This window comes from Hyla sarda, chromosome 6, assembly GCF_029499605.1.
Source record: "Hyla sarda isolate aHylSar1 chromosome 6, aHylSar1.hap1, whole genome shotgun sequence".
Taxonomy (NCBI): domain Eukaryota; kingdom Metazoa; phylum Chordata; class Amphibia; order Anura; family Hylidae; genus Hyla; species Hyla sarda.
The window spans coordinates 177,276,525-177,297,743 of NC_079194.1; the positions used below are offsets into that span (position 1 = coordinate 177,276,525).

Here is a 21,219-nt window from a genome sequence, read left to right on the forward strand (position 1 = left end):
CATGGGTGACAGGTGTTTAGTGGAGTGTACATGTGCGACAGAAGGGTGTACATGGGTGACAGGTTTGTAGAGAAGTGTACATGGGTGACAGAGGGGTGTAGGGGGTGATAGAGGGGTGTAGAGGAGCGTACATGGGTGGCAGAGGGGTGTAGAGGAGTGTACATGGGTGGCAGAGGGGTGTAGAGGGGTGTACATGGGTGACAAAGGGGTGTAGAAGAGTGACAGATGGGTGTAGAAGTGTACATGGGTGACAGAGGGGTGTAGAGGAGTGTACATGGGTGACAGAGGGGTGTAGAGGAGTGTACATGGGTGGCAGAGGAGTGTACATGGGTGGCAGAGGGGTGTAAAGGGGTGACAGGGGGGTGTACATGGGTGACAGAGGGTTGTAGAGGAGTATACATGGGTGGCAAAGGGGTGTACATGGGTGACAGAGGGGTGTAGAGGAGTGTACATGGGTGGCAGAGGGGTGTACAAGGATGACAGAGGGGTGTAAGGGGTGACAGATGGGTGTAGAGGGGTGACAGATGGGTGTAGAGGGGTGTAGAAGAGTATACATGGGTAACGGGGGTGTCGGAGTGGACAGAAGTGACAAGATGGTAACTGGAGTGGACAGGGGTGACAAAGGGGTGAACATGGGTGACAGAGGTGTAGACTGGGAGGTGGTCAGAGGGCTGGACAGGGGGGGTGAACATGGTGACAGGGGGGATGGACAGGGGTGACAGAGGGGTGGCTAACGTGGACATGGATGACAGGAGAGTGGACACGGGAGATATGGGCATGAACAGGGATGACAGGAGGGTGGACAAGGATGACAAGGGGGATAAAAGAGGGGTGACAAAGGGACATAGGGGAGAATAAGGGGGTGGACATGGGTGACAGGGGGTAGACTGGGGTGTGGACAGGGGGGGGTGAACATGGGTGACAGGGGAAAGACTGGGGGGCAGACAGAGGGTGGACATGGGTGACAGGGAGTAGACTGGGGTGTGGACAGGGGTGTATACATGGGCTACAGGGGGTAGACTGGGGGGAAGACAGGGAGGTGGACATGGGTGACAGGGGGGGTAGACTGGGGGGCTGACAGGGGGGGTGAACATGGGTGACAGGGATGAACAGGGGGGTGGACAAGGTGGACATGGATGACAGGAGGGTGGACATGGGTGAGAGGGGGGGATGGACATAGGTGAAAGGAGGGGGGGTGGACAGGGTGGAGTAGGGGTAACGGATAGGGGTGGAAAGGATACAGTACCTTAAGCAAACCATTTTTCTTCACTACACTGGCACGGGAATCCGGCGCAGCTTCCACATTCTTCCCCTCTCTGGCAAGGCACTTATTCACTGCACCGCAGGGGGACGCTGGGGCACACGTCACTACACCGGCCCGATGCAGCTTCTGCGTTCTTCCCCTCTCTGGCAGGGCACTCACTCACTGGGCTGCAGGGGGGGAGGGGACACTGGGGGACGCTAGGGAAAGCATGCACAGCAAAGCACACACAGACTTCTCTTCCCCCCTGCGGCGCTGCAAGTCACAGGCGCGGGCCAGGACGTGAAATTAAAAATTTTTTACATTTGACAGCAAAATCCCACAGCACCCTGGGCAGTGCCGAACGGCGGTTGGGAATCACTGTGTAAATACATTGAATACATAACAGTGAACCTATAACTGGTATGGCGATGATTCTGTATCTTTTATCTACATCTTATCATGACAATACTAGCACATGTCCTTTGCAGAAATGGCAGGAGATTTTAAATTTGTATTAGTTTTTCCTTAGCAGTGCCAAAAATCCGTGGTCAGATTTTCATGCAGCAGCTACCGCAGGCGGATGAGACCATGCCTGCCTACAGGGGCCAATGGCTGCACAACTTTGCCAGTAAAATGATTGTATGATTTGCTAATTAATGCAGTCATTGGCCATGTATTCATCCTTATTTGGCAACCACAGCATGAGTGCCCAGTCTGCAAGGTTCACAATACTGAATAATGATCACTAAAACCTGTACTGAAGGAAGAGCAAATGCTACAGTAGGGTCGGAGCAGAAACTGCATTGCTAAAATGCTGAAAACTACACAGACATGCTGTTCGACAAAGTTTGAGTTTGTCCACAAGTAGCATATACTCTGTGGATTTTACACAAGAAAATTCACAAGTAAAGTCGGCAGCAAGTTTCTCTGCATAAAATCAGCAGCCAATGCTGTGGAATTGATGCTGGGGATTGTGGATGTGGCAGATTTTTTTTCCCATTTTAATTAAACAAGAAAACCAGCACATGCAGAACAATACACCCAACGAAACTTGGTTTACATATTCAAATATTAAAAGTACAATGAGATAACAGATTGTAAGCAGCATACAACAGTGCAATGGCATAACTGATGGCAGACTGGTTTTATGTCTGGTCTTCTCTCTGAGGATCTATTGATTAAATCATGGGATGTTAGATCTCAGCGTATCAACACAATACAGACTTATGTTACATTATAATGATTATTCCAACATTTTTCATTCCACTGAAAGGCTGGAGGTGTATCATTTAACATGGGAACGTGAATGGTAAAGAGTTAATTGCTAAGATTAAGAGAAAAAAAGGAGAAAAAGATAAATCAACTCTTCCACTCAATATGGGCAAAAAAAAAAAAAAAACACACCTATACTGGCTTTTTTCTCTTCCCTGCCGCTGCCAATATCATGGAGCTCCAGTTCTGCTGCACAGAGCTTCTAGGTTTGCAGTATTGCCCACTGTTTGGCTAAGTAGGCCATTCCAAGTCCCAACTCCAAACCTGAAGCGGGTCCAAGAGTTCTAAAATAACAGTGGCGAAGGGAAAGCAAGGCAAGTTTGTTTTTGTTTTTTGCTTTCAGCACCAATTAAGACCACCCAAAAAACTACTTCAGAGAATACCCCTTTATTGTGCACTATAATGTATTAAAACACTATTAAATTAATTGTGAAATAGCAAGGAAAAAATAGCTTTTTTGGTATTTATTGCTTAGTAAAAATTAGATGTCAGGATGAACTTGCACGTTGTGCGCCTCTGTAACATGAATCCATCGGGAGAAGATTAAAATCAACTGCCAACATCTCCATGCTCTGATCGACAAAGACCCCATTCAATCCAATGGCCCAAACATACCACGGCAGACCATGTTTTTTAGTCCAAGAAAAAGTCAAAAACTACCTGAACTTAGTCACTAAGCGACTCTGTTCGGGTTATTGAATTGAATGGGGTTCGTGCCAATCCGAGAGGCAGAAAATGTTATGTGAATGCTCCCATAACAGGTTGCTACAATTACAATTATTCCAAATGTGAGTTACATACAAATTGAGTTACATACAATTTTCTTTATCACTTCTTACTCAATTATTTTAGGAGACAATAATTTTTGTAATTACCTCAATTACCCTGTGGGATAAAAAATATTTTATAGTAAGGCAAGGTTCACATCTACATCGGAGTCCTGTTCACAGAATATGCTCAAATCTTGCTAATAAACAGAAACCAGATGGAATCCAGAAGGACCCCAATAAAAATAATGGTGGCCGTTTGGATCGGTTGGTGTCCGTTGTGCAACAGCCTGTCCAGCTCAGTTTTTGTGTTACAAATGGAACATAGTTCATGGTAGAAATATAACAGATTACAGTGTTGTTCTTTAACTCTATTTGCAAAACATCATTAAGAATATAAAAATTATTTGGGGAGCTCTGAAATGGACAAGACCCGTCATGATCATAAACTCTGTGGAATATGTGCATATTGCTAGAAGATATACTATTGCAATTACCTGCATCTGGTCCCTTAGGTCCATACGTCTTGCCCACAAAACGGTGATGATATAGCAAAAATAAAAGCAAGCTACTAAGACAACAATGACTGGATTCTCTGAGATCTTCGAGAAATACTCTGCTGTACGGGTGACATCAATCTGCACTGGTAAAATCAGGAATGATGATCCAAAGACTGACAAGTGATTACACATGCAATGTACCTTTGTTAAGGTAGTCTGAGATCCAACCTGTACAGAAGACATGCCCACAGATTAAATTTTACTTCAAATTTGCAAACTTCTTTTTAGTTAGTCTAGGTAGGCTCTGGACAGGTCGAATTACAAAACTATTTTCAAGGGGCGCTGCAGCCCAGTGTATCTAAGGAAACCATACATCAGTACATTGTCCATTATGGTATGCCAGTTACAAGCTTCTATGGCCCTATGGAATGGTTCATGTTAATAATTTTAAGTTATTGCTGTATAATTTCCTTCTACATATATTTTTTTAAATCTTTTATGCTGCTTTAATCTTCTAGATTAGGCTAGGTTCACACTGCATTTTCATTACAAAACATTTTCATTCTGTTGTTAACAAAAACGTAGTCAACCACTCTTTTGTGTGCTTTAAAAAACAACAACAAAGAAAACAACTTATTGTATTAACATACATACTGCAGCATCCATTTTTAGCATCCCTTAAAGGAGAACTCCAGCCAAATGAAATGACCATTATATAGCTGCACATGATGAAGTTATATAACTTTGCAATGTGAAGTGTAATCTTTGCTGATCACATACCCTGTTTGTCTCCAGGCAGGAAGTCCAGGAATTCTTATCACACTGATGACTAGCGTCTACCCGTAGACGACACTTCACACACCCTTCTCCCCAGCTCAGAGAGCTGACAGCTTGAGTGTGCCGTGTTTGAATGTCACTGATTGGCTGGAGGGCACACCCCCCTCACTGCTCACTCTCATAGCAGCCCCTCCCTGCAGCTCACACAGGAAACAAGCCCAGTCTGTGGAGGTTTTTGCTGACTCAACAGGATTTTTATGGGGGCTATGGGGGTCTGATTTTGAAACATTTTTTTCTTATAGTGTATAAAATGTATATCTTAAATGGAAACAAAAATCAGTATGAACACAACCTTACTTTCTTTAATTTTCAGCTATGTTGTTGTATTCCTACTGTATATACTGGAACTTACAATGCAGCCATCAGAGCTCCACTTCTGAAGATCTGAATTCCAGAAAGCACACTGTACTGTGAATGCGGAGACGGTGAGTTGCAGATTCTGTATTCCATTGGTATTTGATGGGGACACCAAAAATAGCTGAGGAGCCGTTGGATCAGAGATCATATCTGGGGTTAAAATCCATGTGTAGAAATCTGAAGTCAGAGTCATTCAGTGTTACTATTTCAGGAAAATTACTTTTGTAATCCATATATATTTTGCACAATTAGGGTAAGGTCGCATGATCCATATTTTGCTGCATATTTTTTGCACCTGATTTTGCAACCCCTAATGGTACGTTCACAAGTGCGTATTTTCTGCTGCAGATTTGCTGTAGCAGGTTTTATTACCCATTGAAGTCAATGGGCAGCAAATTCTGCAGCAGCAAATCTGCAGCAGATCTGCAGCAAAAATAAACACGTGTGAACTTACCCTAAGAGTACGTTCACATGAGCTAATCTCCAGCGCGTATTACGCTGCAGATCCGCCGCTGAAGGAACGCTGTATGCTGCCTTTACAGGTGCCTGCTCAGAGCGGCAATACGCCGCTATTAGCAGACACACTGCGATGTGCGATTTGCCTCACGCATGCGCAGTATACTCGCACATCTCGGCAGCTCTCGGCCTAGCTCATAGAGCAGGGGGAGCGGCCGGGATGTGTGCGAGTACACCACACATGCGCAGCGACTCGCACATCGCTTCAGTGTGTCTGCTTGTAGCGGCGTATTGCCGATCCGAGCAGGCACCTGTAAAGGCAGCATACAGTGGTCCTTCAGCGGAGGATCCACAGCGTAATACGCACTGGGGATCTGCTCGTGTGAACGTACCCTAAGGGTACATTCCCACCTGGCGTATTTTGCTGTGTATGTGCTGCGTATTTGCTGCTGCCTATTTTCCTACCCATTGACTTCAATGGGAAATAAAATACGCAGCAGCAAATATGCAGCGAAATACGCCAGGTGGGAACGTACCCTGGAAGAGAAAGAATATTGATAGAGAAAAAAAGTTACTCATACCTAAAACACTTTGGATTGTTATTTGTGATTTTGTGATTAGTTTTAATCCATGGTACAACTCCAGCTTCACATTATGATTAACCGAGATGATAATAACCAACGTGCTTTCTGAAGGCGTAACCTTTAGAGATAGCTGTAAAGCTTTATCTGTAGAAATCTGGATAGGGGTCGGTTGACTTTGAGAGCTTTCAGTACGTGAAAGAAATATCTGTTATGATAAAAACCTTATTATCAGGTTATAAACAGGATATTTAGAACAATATTAATTATTTAACATTTTGGTACTAAATGCATGACAAATAAGGTATTTATTGACAATTATTGATTCATCAAATAAAATGGCAGACGCAAGATGAAAAATATCCTACAATATAGTTTGCATCGTAGAGGCCAAGGAAACTATCACTCATTTTATTCAGCCCCTGAAAAGCATTACAATTGTGCTCTCATCTAGTGGGAAACTCCTAAGTGCATTTTGTGATAGGTGTTTGTTTCACACAGGTAAAAGATAAAAATATGTGTTTGTTTCACACAGGTAAAAGATAAAGATGTTTGTCTAGACCTCTAAGTTAAGACCTCTAAGAAACTGTCCCCCTCTGAAGTGTTGTTGGCATAGATTTCCTTCATTAGACAGCAAATATTGCAGATATTGGAGTCAGTTAACAAGAGATTTTTGGGGTAAAGGTACACTAGACCAACTTGACAAATGACAAATTCATAGCAGATTACAGCACCAGCGAAGTAAATGTGGCTTCTGAAATCTTCAAACATGTTAGAAACAAAACATTTAGGAATGCGATAAATGATAAGAGGAGAGCATTTAGACTACTAAAACAAGAAGGTAGTGGGGAAGCCTTAAAAATTATAAAGCGGAGAATAAATTCTGCAAAACAAGAAATAAAATTAGCAAAAATTAAAACAGAAAGAAGGATTGTCATAGAAAGTAAAAAGAACCCCAAAATGTTCTTCACCTACATAAATAATAAAAAAAACCTCAAACTAAGAATGTTGGCACCCTGAGAAATCAATCTACTAAATGCCTTCTTCTCTATTATATTCACACAGGAAAATGCAATGACGAATGACATGAGTAGGAAGAATGTAAATTCAGCTGATAATCTCACCTGTTTAAGCCAACATGAAGTGCAGCACTGCTTTAAAGGGGTACTCTGGCCCTAAAACATCCAAAGGAGCCGAGCGTGACGTCACACTGGGGCGGAGCTGTGATGTCACAATACTCCGGCCCAGTGATCGTGATTCATCATACCCGGAGCGATGTTCGCTCTGGAGGCTGATGATAGCGGGGTGCTGCAGGAAAGATTGTGGGGGACCCCCGCAATCAGGCATTTTATCCCCTATCCTTTGGATAGGGGATAAGATGTTTTAGGGCTGGAGTACCCCTTTAACAACATTAAAACACACAAATCACCTGGCCCAGATGTTTTGCAGGAATTAATTATTGTGTTAGACAGACCCTTATTCCTTATATTTAAAGAGTACCTGTCAACAAACTAAACTTTTAATATATTGTTCCTTATGTAATTATAGGACACTTTGCTATTTACTTTCTGTTGAAGGGGTTAATATGCTGTATAGCATATCAGTAATATTGTAAAGCAGAAGGAAATCTGTATAACACAATTACTCTGCCCATGGAAAATGGTAACATGGCTGTCTGCATAGCGATCACTTCATGTAGCAGAGAGAGGTACTCATCATAACGCAATTACTTCACCTTTTGAAAGGGGTAATATAACTGGTTATAAGTACAATCTGGAAAAAGGTAAAGCACAGCACCAAGAGTAGGCAAAAGAAAGAGCATTGCTTGGCCAGGTCCCAAGCCAGGGCATAGATTAGGAAGGAAGCCAGATGGAGGACTGGCAGAGGACAGGCCAAGGGGGGCAAACTAAACATAGACAAGCTTTAAAGCACAAAACTAAGATACTTGGCTATAGCTTGTGAGAACATCAGAGCTACGGGCTTTTTGGGTGGCTTGAAACAAGTTAAATTGTATAAGGATCAAGAATAAATGGCCAGAGGAGAAAAAACAAACAAAACAAAAAAAAACTGACCTGGCAGAACAAAGGTGGGGTGCAGAAGGGACTAGATGGAAGAGCATACTGTACTTATTTTAGATATTTAAAGGGGTATTCCCACCCAGCCTGGCAAGTAGTGTAACTTCCATAGGTGTTTTTTAGGAGTTGCACAAACAGTGCAGCACCACCAGCTGTTTATGTTACTCCTGAGTTATGGGAGTAACCTAAACTGTGCAAACAGACTGTTTTTGGCTTCCCACCTATCTCTGGTGGCCACAAGCAAAAGCAAATATCAAATTGATGGAAGTTGTTTGAAACAACGGTGACTTTATAAAATCAATGATAGAAAACTCTGTTGTGTATTTACCCCATTAAAATATATTATATTGTACTTAGTGGACCTGCCAGATACTAACCCTAACCCTGTCTGGCAGGTCCACTATGCCTGTATGCAGCCTGTAAGGTTCCTTATTGACCTACCTGGAAATAGTCTGACAGGTTGTGCAATGAAAGCTCTTGACTTTTTTTCAGTACTGTGAGACTGGCCACAGTCCCACTGATATTAAATGATGAATCCATTCTAAACGGATTCTCAACAAAACTCATCATCTGTAGAAATAAATAAATATGCATGAGTAGGGGGGCAGTGTCTCCCAAAACTTTAAATGAAAAGTATGTGAAGCTTGAACACAGCCTAACAATCTGTCACATTTGTAAGTTTAATTATAATAATGGAAAAACTAAGGAAATTTACACTGTCTTTGCATACTAAGGAAGTACTGTGAGTATACATTGTTCAAATGCATTAAAATCACCTGGAAAAAGGTATGACCTTTAGGGTTTTGACAAGTTATCAAAAAATCCTAGAAAGATGACATTTTGGGGACACATTGGAAAACCATAATAAATCCTAAAAAAAAACAGCAGTGACTTCTAAAAAAAATAAAAATGCAGGGGACAGTGTAGCTTTGGTTCCAAAATTCCAAATTTGTGGATCCCAGAGCCCATCCCTTCCACACTTCCTGGTTTTGCACATGCTGCCTGGAATGCACAATGTCCATGATCCCTTGCAATCTTTGCAGTCTTCAGCCCTCCCAGTCTCCAAAATCTCCTCCTCTCATTCCCTCCCTTCTCACTGGCCAACTTGCTCAGTAAATCAAGTTAAGCAAGCTATATCACCTACTATCATCATCTTAAGGGACTGGACTGACTGAGGGGATGGAAGATTGCCAAGCCCCCTGAGATGACGATAGTATGTAACTTATTGTCTAAAAATTGTGGCTGCACAGCAGAAAGAAATGTCAACAAAAAAAAAGCACAAAACTACTGAACCAAAAAGTAAACACAAGCAAATTACAAAGTTGCATAACTATGCTGGAGTACCCCTTTAAGAACAATTAAGGAGATTGTTGAAATTATGGTAGTTACAGTAGTAATAACAAGGTCCCGCAGCCTCAAAAAAATCATGGATACATCAAAAGAAAAAAAAATTATGGACAGTAGGAAAAGTCACCTATTTTAATGGACTGTCCAGGAATTCACAGTTGCAACCCTGATTACCCTGTCAACCAGTCCATGGCCTAAAGCCATATAAGTAAGGCTGGGTTCACATACATGTGGAGTCCAGCACAGTTTCTCTCCTGCGTGCACCAGAGGGAAACTGATGCTAGAACTGATACCATTCATTTGAATGGGACAGTTCAAAATCATCCAGCATCTCAATTTTGACGCCGGACGGTTGGACACACCGGAGGGCACCGGACAGGGGAACGCAGCTTTCTGCATTCCCCTGTCTGTTGCCCAGAACCAATGGGCGCTGGATGCCATACAACTGATGACAAGTTGTCATCAGTTGCATCGCGATTTAGGCTGAGTTCACCTATGGCGGATGCCGGACATATGTGAACCCAGCCTAACTCATCCAAGAAATATTTTGGGATTGGATGACAGCTTAAAATCTTTAAAACTAGTTAGAGGATAGCCTCCATGGCTGAACCATGAGTTGTTGTCTATCATTATATTTGCACTTCCTGACCATAGTAACTATACATGCAAAAGCAAGCTCTCTAACAGGTCAAGACACATGCAGTATAGGTAAGTACACCCCTCACAGTTTTGTAAATATTTTATGTCTTTTTATGTGACAACACTAAAGAAATGACATTCTGCTACATTTTGTTGTCCCTTCACTAAACACAGCCATTAATGTCAAAAGCTTGTCATCAAAAGTTAGTACGCCCCTATTGGCAAATTGGGCCGAATAAACCATCTCACCCCCCCCCCCCCACCGCAGGTGTCATGTGACTTGTTAAAGTTACAAGGTCTCTCTCAGGAGTAAATGTCTCAGGTGTGTCTTAATTTTGGTGTTATCGCTCTCACACTCTCTAATACTGGTGACTGGAAGTCCAACATGGCACCTAATGGCAAGGAACTCTAAGGAACTATACATAAAAAAAAATGTTGCTCAACATAAAGATGGTCTAGGATATAAGAAGATTGCCAAGACCCTGAAACTGTGGACAAGGCCATACAGCGATTTTTTGGTCAGCCTGTCAGTACTCAGATCATATGTCGCACACTGCATCATATTCGTCTGCATGGCAGTCATTTTTAGAAGGAAGCCTCTTTAACCCCTTAAGGACGCAGGACGTAAATGTACGTCCTGGTGAGGTGGTACTTAACGCACCAGGACGTACATTTACGTCCTAAGCATAACCGCGGGCATCAGAGCGATGCTGTGTCATGCGCGGCTGATCCCGGCTGCTGATCGCAGCCAGGGACCCGCCGGCAATGGCCGACGCCCGCGATCTCGCGGGCGTCCGCCATTAACCCCTCAGGTGCCGGGATCAATACAGATCCCGGCATCTGCGGCGGTTCGCGATTTAAATGAACGATCGCCCGCAGCGCTGCTGCGGGGATCCGATCATTCATAACGCCGCACGGAGGTCCCCTCTCCTTCCTCCGTGCGGCTCCCGGCATCTCCTGCTCTGGTCTGTGATCGAGCAGACCAGAGCAGGAGATGACCGATAATACTGATCTGTTCTATGTCCTATACATAGAACAGATCAGTATTAGCAATCATGGTATTGCTATGAATAGTCCCCTATGGGGACTATTCAAGTGTAAAAAAAAATGTAAAAAAATGTAAAAGTAAAAGTTAAAAAAAAGTGAAAAATCCCCTCCCCCAATAAAAAAGTAAAACGTCCGTTTTTTCCTATTTTACCCCCAAAAAGCGTAAAAAACATTTTTTATAGACATATTTGGTATCGCCGCATGCGTAAATGTCCGAACTATTAAAATAAAATGTTAATGATCCCGTACGGTGAACGGCGTGAACGAAAAAAAATAAAAAAAAGTCCAAAATTCCTACTTTTTTAATACATTTTATTAAAAAAAAATTATAAAAAATGTATTAAAAGTTTTTTATATGCAAATGTGGTATCAAAAAAAATTACAGATCATGGCGCAAAAAATGAGCCCCCATACCGCCACTTATACGGAAAAATAAAAAAGTTAGAGGTCATCAAAATAAAGGGATTATAAACGTACTAATTTGGTTAAAAAGTTTGTGATTTTTTTTAAGCGCAACAATAATATAAAAGTATATAATAATGGGTATCATTTTAATCGTATTGACCCTCAGAATAAAGAACACATGTCACTTTTACTATAAATTGTACGGCGTGAAAACAAAACCTTCCAAAATTAGCAAAATTGCGTTTTTCGTTTTAATTTCCCCACAAAAATAGTGTTTTTTGGTTGCGCCATACATTTTATGATACAATGAGTGATGTCATTACAAAGGACAACTGGTCGCGCAAAAAACAAGCCCTCATACTAGTCTGTGGATGAAAATATAAAAGAGTTATGATTTTTAGAAGGCGAGGAGGAAAAAATGAAAACGTAAAAATTAAATTGTCTGAGTCCTTAAGGCCAAAATGGGCTGAGTCCTTAAGGGGTTAAAAGATGATGCTCAAGAAAGCCTGCAAAGAGTTAAAGGGCTACTCCTGTTGACACCTCTGTAAGTTTGCTATGAGGATTTGCTTCTGCTCTGGACAGTTCCTGACATGGACAGAGGTATCAGCAAAGAGCACTGTGGTTAGACTGAAAAGAAATTCAAAAACAAAAGAACTTCCTCTGGAGCATACAGCAGCTGATAAGTACTGGAAGGATTAAGATTTTTTAATAGAAGTAATATACAAATCTGTTCTGGAAATTCTGGCACAAGTTTTCCACCCGAGTACCCCTTTAAATGAAGAAAATTGATTACTGGAACAATGTCCTGTGGTTTGATGAGACCAAGATAAACTTCTTTGGTTCAGATGATGTCAAGCGTATGTGTGGTGTCCCAGTACAGGTACATTGTGTCAAGGTATTTTAGGCCCTGTCAGATTGAGACCTCCAGTCCTGGGGGTTCATCTGCAGGGACTCAACCATTTCTAATGTGTATTTGCACTGTTATAACTTAGCAATCCGTTATTAGGTGTCTGTAGCTTTAAGTATGTTACCTAGCAACCTCATGCTTAGTCAGGGTATGTGAGAGTGGAGGACTGAGGGGTAGACTAAACTTTTGTGTAAGGTGTTATATTATGTTATTACTTGTATGTAGCTTTGTTGTAAATCCTAAAGGGGATACAGAGAACTCTATGATCCACAGCTGCCTGGCCAATGGGCTTTAGTTTAGCCTTCCCTTATAAGGGGTGGCATTTCCTGTGAGTAGAGGAGTTGAGGAGAGGAGTTGAGGAGAGGAGTTGAGAAGAGTGGTGTGGAGTTCAGAGTACAGAGTGGAGGTCCGAGCAAGTTCAGAGGAGGTGAAGCCCCGGAGTAGCAGAGAGAATCCGCAGAGGAGTGAGAGCAAAGATGAGAGGGAGATAAGAAAAGCATGAAGTAACCCCAACTAATAGCTTCAGCCTTGATCAGAGAATCAGAGAATTCCTAAAGGACAATTCATTATCTTCCGGCGAAAAGCCACAAATCTACCGACACTTCAGTAAGTGACTTTAATCTCAAGCCTAATATAGCGCAGACATAAAACTCCTAGTCCGGCCGTAAGAGCCAAACATATATGCAATATCAAGTCCAAGCACTGCAATCTGTGTGGTCCTCTAGAGACTGTCTGTTAAACCTTTGGGAGACTTTGGTTGAGCGCTGTGGAGATTGTACCACCTATCTTCAAGTTAGTAAAGCCTCCGTTAAACTGCAACCTAGTGTGGAGTCAATTCTTTCCTTGCTAGCCTGTGGGAAGAGGGAGTTCCCCGGACCTGTAGTACCCCGGGAGATACCAAGACTACAGTGGCGTCACGTGACATTAAGGGTTAATACCATCCGACCCTGGGTTCATAACCCCCCCAAGAACCAAGTAGCTAACCCCAGTGTGGTGGCGGTCGCGGGTTTCACTCGTGGTTACCACATATGTGGCGGCAACCAGTTGAGGAGTACAAAGACAAGTGATTCCTGCCTACAGTCAAGGATGGTAGTGGGAGTGTCATGATCTGGTGCTTCAAGACTGTTGATGTCACTGGGGAGCTATAGTTCATTGAGGAACCATGAATGCCAACATGTACTGTAGCATACCGAAGCAGAGCATGATCCTCTTCCTTTGGAGAATGGTCCACAGGACAGTATTCCAACATGATAAATACCTCAAACAAACCTCTAATATGAACAGTGGCACGCTCTCTTTTGTAACCAAGATTTAGACATTAATGTGTTGAGTTATTTTGAGGATACAAAATATTAAATTGTAGCCGAGTTGTCTTCAGTCTTCATGAAAAGAAAAATATTTACAAAAAAGTAATGGATGTACTCACTTATGTGAGATACTGTACATATAAAGAAGACCTTTTGAGAAACTATGTATAACATTATTTACAAGAAAGAATGTTGTTACCTGAACCTGAACAGATGGAAGAGATTGAAGCACTGAAGGTAATGCAGTCTGAGATGGGAATATTACTGCTGCCATTGGATTAGGACAGGATAGGAAATACTTATTAATCTCTGATGTGTTCACACTAGAGGAGACAATAGGTCAAATTTCATTTAATCTAAATGTCTATAATAAAGTATGTTAGCCTGAACAAGGTAAACTTCTATTATCTGGCACCTGAAAGTCCAGCAATTCTAAAAAAATAAAAAAATAAAAAACTTACATTACAGGCCAAATCTGACAGGATTACTACCATTACAATTGTGCATTTATTTATGTGTGTCTGGTTATCCAATATGACAAATTATATGCAATATTTCCCACTGATGCCAGGATATCTTGTATACAGTAACTAAGCCTATAATCAGAACTCACCTGCTAAGAAGTATTGAAAACATTGGTGTCTGCAATGACAGCTGATGACTAAGATTCGAGAGAGTGGTCAGCTGAAGTTTATTCACCACATCAAGAGCAGAATTGGTTATAGATTGCCTCTGAGAACAGGAAGACATTAGCTAATAAAATAGTAGTTCTTTTCATGCATTAGTAATATCTAAAAGGTTCTGAATATTTGTTGCATTTACCTTAATAAAAGGATGAACTTAGATATATAGGAAGTAGCAAAACCATGTTAGGCTGGGTTCACATCACGTTTTTGCCATACTGTTTTCAATCCGTTTTTCTAAAGAAAACAGTATGGCAAAAAAACGGATGGAACAGTATGGGAAAACGTAAACCGTATGCGTTTTTAAACAGTATACAGTTTTTGAAAGTGCATACATTTCCGTCTGTTTTTATAGAAAAAAAAACATACGTTTTTGAAAATTTTGTTCATTTTTAATGGGAGGGGTCTTGGGTGGGGACTTTAGGATGCAAATGCTCATGTGCAAAGTAAAATCGTATACATTTTCCCGTATGGAACCGCATACATGTGCGTTTCCCATTGACGTCCATGTAAAAAAAAACGTATGCGGTTGCAGTACGGTTTTTAAACCGGAGACAAAAACGTGGTCAACCACAGTTTTGACTCCAGTTAAAAAACCGTACTGCAACCGCATACGTTTTTTTTAACATGGACGTCAATGGGAAACGCACATGTATACGGTTCCATACGGGAAACCATACACGGTTTTTACTTTGCACATGCGCATTTGCATCCTAAAGTCCCCTCCCATTAAAAATGAACAACATTTTCAAAAACGTATGGGGTTTTTTTCTATAAAAATGGACGGAACTGTATTCACTTTTAAAAACAGTATACTGTTTAAAAACGCATACGGTTTACTTTTTCCCATACTGTTCCATCCATTTTTTTGTCATACGGTTTTCTTTAGAAAAACGGATTGAAAACAGTATGGCAAAAACGTGGTGTGAACCCAGCCTAAGTCATGGAATGCTGTCCTGTCTTAAACCCTCCCCCTCCATGCTTAATTGACTTCCCTCTGCCCTTGGTTGGTGATGGCCTACTGCAGTCAGGGAAACCAAACCTCAAAGAACTAGGTTGGAAACTGGGACACGTGACTCTTCCTGATAGAAGCAGGGCCCCCGTCACTCTTTTTTTCTGAATAGCATACATAGGCATATTTGGAACCATTGTCTGGTAATGTAATAAAGCACAATAGTGATTTAGGGGAGTAAAGCAACCTGACATGTTCAAGTTGTACTGAATGTCCACTTTTGTGCACACAAATAATTTATTTTACTGTCTCCCATTGAAGTCAATGGACTGTAAAACAGGGACTAAATCTACCTAAATAGAGCAATGTACCTTCATGTAAGAATATTTTCAATTTTTAAATAAAGAAATTAATGGAAAAAAGAACAATTTAACCAGACTTTTTTGCCATATTGGACTGAAAAAGTAAATCATTAAAAAGTCCCTGTAATGTTCCTCAGAATGAGAATTGATGAAAATAAATGACAAGCAGCGAGAGAATGAAAGCAATAGGAAGCTAACATGGTACAGTATATTATGGACATGATCTACCTCTGATAACGTCCAGGAGATTTCAGAACAAGATGACAGTATTGACTGTAAGATGCTATTTATGCCATAGTACACTACATTACTCAGATTTGCAAAGAGAGTTGATAAACTGTTGATGTCTTGAGTCCTCAGCTGGTCACTTAATTGATTCAGGAGAGAAAGTGTGTCTACCTGTGGACAGATTGAGAGATAGCCATCTTTATTACAGTTTAGCAATAAAGTAGTAAGCAATTGTAAACCCAATCATTTCACCAAATTTACCTGTGATCAGTCAATTTAGACTCAGTTTATTGATTCACAGAAAGTACATAGTCTAGATAGGTCATCAAGGTATGACCAGTGGGGATCTAACTACCAAGATACTTTCCAATTAGTAGAACTCTAAAATGTAGCAGTCCTTTTCACTGTTTATCCAGCCACAATGCATTACAAACAAGTGTGGCTGTGCCTAGTAAACCAGCTTAAAGGGGTACTCCGGCGCTTAGACATCTTATCCCCTATCCAAAGGAGCGGGTAGAAGATGCCTGCCTTGCACTCCGCACCCCATTAAAATCAGTCCCCGGAGCGTGTTCGCTCCGTTTCTGATTACTGTCGATCACGGGGCCGGAGCATTGTGATGTCACGGCTCCGCCCCCGTGTGACATCACGCTCCGCCCCCCTCAATGCAAGCCTATGGGAGGTGGCATTACAGCTGTCACGCCCCCTCCCATAGGCTTGCATTGAGGGGGCAGGGCGTGATGTCACACGAGGCGGAGCCGTGACGTCACAAAGCTCCGGCCCCGTGATCGACAGTAATCAGACCTGTAGCAAACATGCTCCGGGGACTGATTTTAACGGGGTGCGGCGTGCAAGATCACGGGGGTCCCCAGCGGTGGGACCCCCACGATCAGGCATCTTATACCCTATCCTTTGGATACCCCTTTAATCCATTCAACTAAACTAGACAGCTGCAGTACTAGGCACAGCCACATGCTTATGAATGTTGCTGTATCTGGTTTAACAATTATCTTGCTCCAGCAAATTATTATAGTGCTCCAGCAAGTTCCAATGTCACTGATCATATATATTCATTTATCATTGGCTTTACACCACTTTAATGTTCTAAATGTCACAATTTGTTTGCGCAACTTTTGGTAGAACATCTTTCAAAGTTGTCTACTGTTTGGTGCAATGTATACCACTTTTTGCAGTGGAGCTGTATTTATTATTTGCGCAAATTAAACGTAGAATTTTTTTTTGTGCAAAGCCTACTTTCTTTGCGCAAACCTACACCACCTAATAGAACAAGTACAAATGTGTCAGATGCCAGAGCACAAAGCTTAAACCAATCTCTGCAGCTCACTGGTTTCTATAATTGTGCCGAATTTATCAAGTCTGTGCAACATTTTGGTAAATTTTGAGAAACTGTGTAAAAATACACCAAGCAAACAGGGGTAAAATCTATACTACCTCACACCAACATTGATAAATGTCCTCCAATGTCTCTATACAATGAATAGATCATCAATAAATCCCCGAAAACCTAGTTAATAAATTGCATTATTACATGTTTATTATAATGTTATTATTATATTTATTCCCTTAACCAATGGAGCCTTCTGATAATCTAAAGGGCTGCAGCAAATTTTTAAGCATACACTTTACTATTAGCAAACTGCAAGCAAAGACCAAAAACCCTTGGAATCTATAATTCCATAAATTTTCATTTTCAATCATAAAAATCTGCCAAAAGTGGTACTCCATTTTACACTACTAGACAACCCCCAGACTTTATTGGTTCATGAAGTCTACATAGGCAGATCATTGGGACATCAAATGCTCAATAATCTTTGTCTTTTACAGCATGCTATAATTTAATGACGAACAGAGAAACTTATCAGCTAGAATAATTCTATGGGGGTGTTTGTAGAAATTATTTTATTACCAGCTGTGTTTTATTTGCCTCCACTTCATCTTGCATCAAATAACTGAGAGGTATGAGAATATCCTGCATTGTGAGAATACAAAAAAGTTAATTATTTATCAAATATAACAGATTCATTATGTATTGTATGCATAACTGAATGACTAAAAATATCATGCAAGCTCTGGTTACAGTGTCACAATTTTTACTGTAACATTCACATTCTGTCAGTGTCCTTCAATGAGTTTTTACATTTTCAAGCTTCTAAACCAGAAAACATTAGTTTCTAAGTAGTAGCAAAGCCTTGCTTCACCTAAGGAAAAGGTCAATTTTCTGCCCTAGCCTTGTATCTAAATACCCTGGGTAAGAGACCCTGCTAGCCTGATCCTTGGTAGGTAGGGGAAAAAAATTGTTGTACAATAAAATTGCAATAGACTTCAGGCATAGCTACCCAAATTCTATAGACCGGTAAAGAAAAAGGCTGTAAAATGACACGTACAGTTATATTGTGCTCTGCCACAGTCGTAGTATTGGACAATTGAAGAGCCATTTCCAGAATATCTAAAAGAGAGAAAAGAAATGTCAAAGCCTGTCACCTGGAGTTTACAGCTTTTAGTAACCAAGAAGCAAAGATAAATAAGAAAATAAGTCTGTAGGTAATACATACATAAAGGAATAGAGAAAATGTATTACCCTGAACATTCACATTAGATTCTGCTGATCTCTTTCTCCTTCTGGCAAAGATTGTACTCTGTAATGACCAGAAATGAGAAGAACACATTTTATACACGGTAGAATTTACATTCCTCCATACTTTCTGTACAGCATAAGAAGCCTCATGGGTCATTTATATGTGTGAAACATAAGTCCAGTAACAAATTTTGCACCTATGTCTAGTTTTCTGTGAAAGTGCATTGGTTTAAAGCCCATTAAAAGGCTCAGTATTTTTCTGTGATGTAGGAAAGCTACAAATTAAACAGCTTCTAATACATTCAATTTAAAGGGGTACTTCATTGGAAAACATTTTTTTTAATCAACTGGTGCCAGAAAGTTAAAAATTTCTTTAATTACTTCTATTTAAAAAAAATGTATCCTTCCAGTACTTATTAGTGGCTGAATACTACAGAGAAAGTTCTTTTGTTTTTGTTTTTTTCTGTCCACAGTGCTCTCTGCTGACACCTGTCCAGAGCAGCATATGTTTGCTATGGGGATTTGCTCCTGTTCTGGACAGTTCCTGATATGGACAGAGGTGTCAGCAGAGAGCACTGTGGACAGAAAAAAAAAAGAAATCCAAAAAGAAAAGAACTTTCTCTGTAGTATATAGCAGCTAATAAGTACTGGAAGGATAAAGATTTTTTAATAGAAGTAATTTACAAATCGGTTTAACTTTCTGGCACCAGTTGATAAAAAATGTTTTTTTCCATTGGAGTACTCTTTTAATGTGTAACTTAAGACAGAGATGAAGACAAAATATCTTCTTTAAAAAGCTGCTTCAGAAGTTGTAACTAATGTTATTGCCTATATCCAAGGCTTAGCTCAGCTTTTATTTTAAGCTTGTTACGAAATGAAAGCTGAGCTCTTATTGGTTGATATGGGTATATCACTCCAGTTTTAGTCTCGGATGGATTGATAAAACTGAGCCTTTATTCCAGAGTTTGTGACAAAAACATAAATGCCTTCTTGATTTTCTTGAAGCCGAAGAATTTAAATTTACATGGAAACTTCATGGAAACCTGTGTTTTTGTGCCACTGATATATCACTTCTTAAGTGTGAAATCCACATGGATAGCCCAGATGTGGATTAGCCAATTGAAAAGCCTACAAGCCGCAAATCTGTTGCAGAGATTTGAGGGTACAGTATTTCTCAAAATTCTGCAAATAAACTTTCTGACGCAAAAATTGATTGTGTGAATATAGCCTTACTAAAAAGGAGAAAAAAATGAAGCATTATTCCCTTTAGTTTTGACTTAAACTAGACATATTTCGGCCATTGTATATTTCAATGCATAAACTTGCAAACACCATAGCTTAAAAAACAAATAAAAGTATTTATTGATCAAGTAGACACTTTTTGTTAAGGTATACATGCATTCATATTACTTACTTTTACATGTCTTTGTACTGTGTACCTTGTGACCTCCTGGAGTTGCTCCATGTTGCAGCTTGACCCTTCTGCAAAAAAAAAAAAAAAATTAATTTCAGGAGTTTCCAAGGCAAATAGTTAAAAATGTCTTAGGCCATGTTCACACTGCTGAAAATGTGCGGAATGTCTTCTCGAAAATACGGGTGGACATTCAGTCAGATTTACTTGCACTAGGACTGCTTTGAAATGTTCTGTCTCCATACAGAATCTGCAGACAGATTGAACAGGTTTAATGTTTCTGTGGATGTCAGAATCTAGATTGTAAATTCCATAATGTGCACAGTGCAACAAAATCCCATTGAAACCAATGAGAGTCTGCTGCAGTGGAATATTCCTGCGGAATTCGGCTCAGAAATTCCACCATGTGAACCAGGGATGTGGAATTCCTATCGTCTGACACCCGGGACATGCAGTTCCGGGTGCCGGGCAGGTGAATATTTCAGGCCCTTAGCCCTGCTTCGGGCAAGCAGGGCCAGACCTGAAAGCCCCCGACAAGCACAGCGGTGCTCGGAGGGGTGTATGGAGAAGGCTCCGGACTCCTGCCCACTCCATACTCTGCAGCCTCCCAGCTGTTTTCAGTAGCTGGGGGCCACCGCTAATAGCCAGCATGTGGCGATGGCTATTAACCCTTTAGATCGCCGCTGTCAAAGCTGACAGCGGCATCTAAAGGGACATGTGAATACTCCCTGGTGGGCTAGTGGTGTGGTTTGCCCCCCCCCCATCCAGTATAGAGGTAGCTGGAGGGCTTACCTTTGTTCCCTGATGTCCGTGGCTCTGTCATTGATAGAGCCTGGCTGAACAAGGTTCTATTAATGGATCGCAGAGGACACAGATCAATGGAGTTCAATAGAACTCTACTGATCTGTATGAGGAATCTAATGATTCCTCCTATAAGTCCCCTAGGGGACTAATAAAATGTAAAAAATAATAATAATTTTTTATAAAAGTTTAACCCATTTGGGCTTAAGGAATTTTAGTTTAACATTTTCTTTTTTTCCTCCTCGCCTTCAAAAAATCATAACTCTTTGATATTTTCATCCACAGACTAGTATGAGGGCTTACTTTTTGCATGACAAGTTGTCCGTTGTAATGCCATCACTCACTTTACCATAAAATGTATGGCGCAACCAAAAAAATACTATTTGTGTGGGGAAATTAAAAAGAAAACCGAAATTTTGCAAATTTTGGAAGGTTTCGTTTTCACGCTG

The 21,219-nt window shown here is 40.9% G+C and overlaps 1 protein-coding gene across 6 annotated transcripts in view; it reads right to left on the reverse strand.

Moving 5' to 3' along the window:
• LOC130276467 (polycystic kidney disease protein 1-like 2) overlaps positions 1 to 21,219 on the reverse strand; it is a 78,004-nt gene that overhangs the window by 24,310 nt on the left and 32,475 nt on the right. For all 6 annotated transcript variants that reach the window (XR_008845127.1, XR_008845131.1, XR_008845130.1 and 3 more), the window contains 11 exons: positions 19,973 to 20,040; positions 18,562 to 18,619; positions 18,368 to 18,429; positions 17,890 to 17,952; positions 15,966 to 16,136; positions 14,354 to 14,472; positions 13,940 to 14,063; positions 8,530 to 8,658; positions 6,014 to 6,221; positions 4,972 to 5,153; positions 3,780 to 4,010 (listed from right to left, as the gene is read on the reverse strand). Coding sequence is in view for 1 of the 6 variants with exons in the window: in XM_056525884.1 (XP_056381859.1) it covers positions 3,780 to 4,010; positions 4,972 to 5,153; positions 6,014 to 6,221; positions 8,530 to 8,658; positions 13,940 to 14,063; positions 14,354 to 14,472; positions 15,966 to 16,136; positions 17,890 to 17,952; positions 18,368 to 18,429; positions 18,562 to 18,619; positions 19,973 to 20,040 (1,415 nt within the window). In the remaining 5 variants the exon portion in view is untranslated. The remainder of the gene's footprint in view (positions 1 to 3,779; positions 4,011 to 4,971; positions 5,154 to 6,013; positions 6,222 to 8,529; positions 8,659 to 13,939; positions 14,064 to 14,353; positions 14,473 to 15,965; positions 16,137 to 17,889; positions 17,953 to 18,367; positions 18,430 to 18,561; positions 18,620 to 19,972; positions 20,041 to 21,219) is intronic.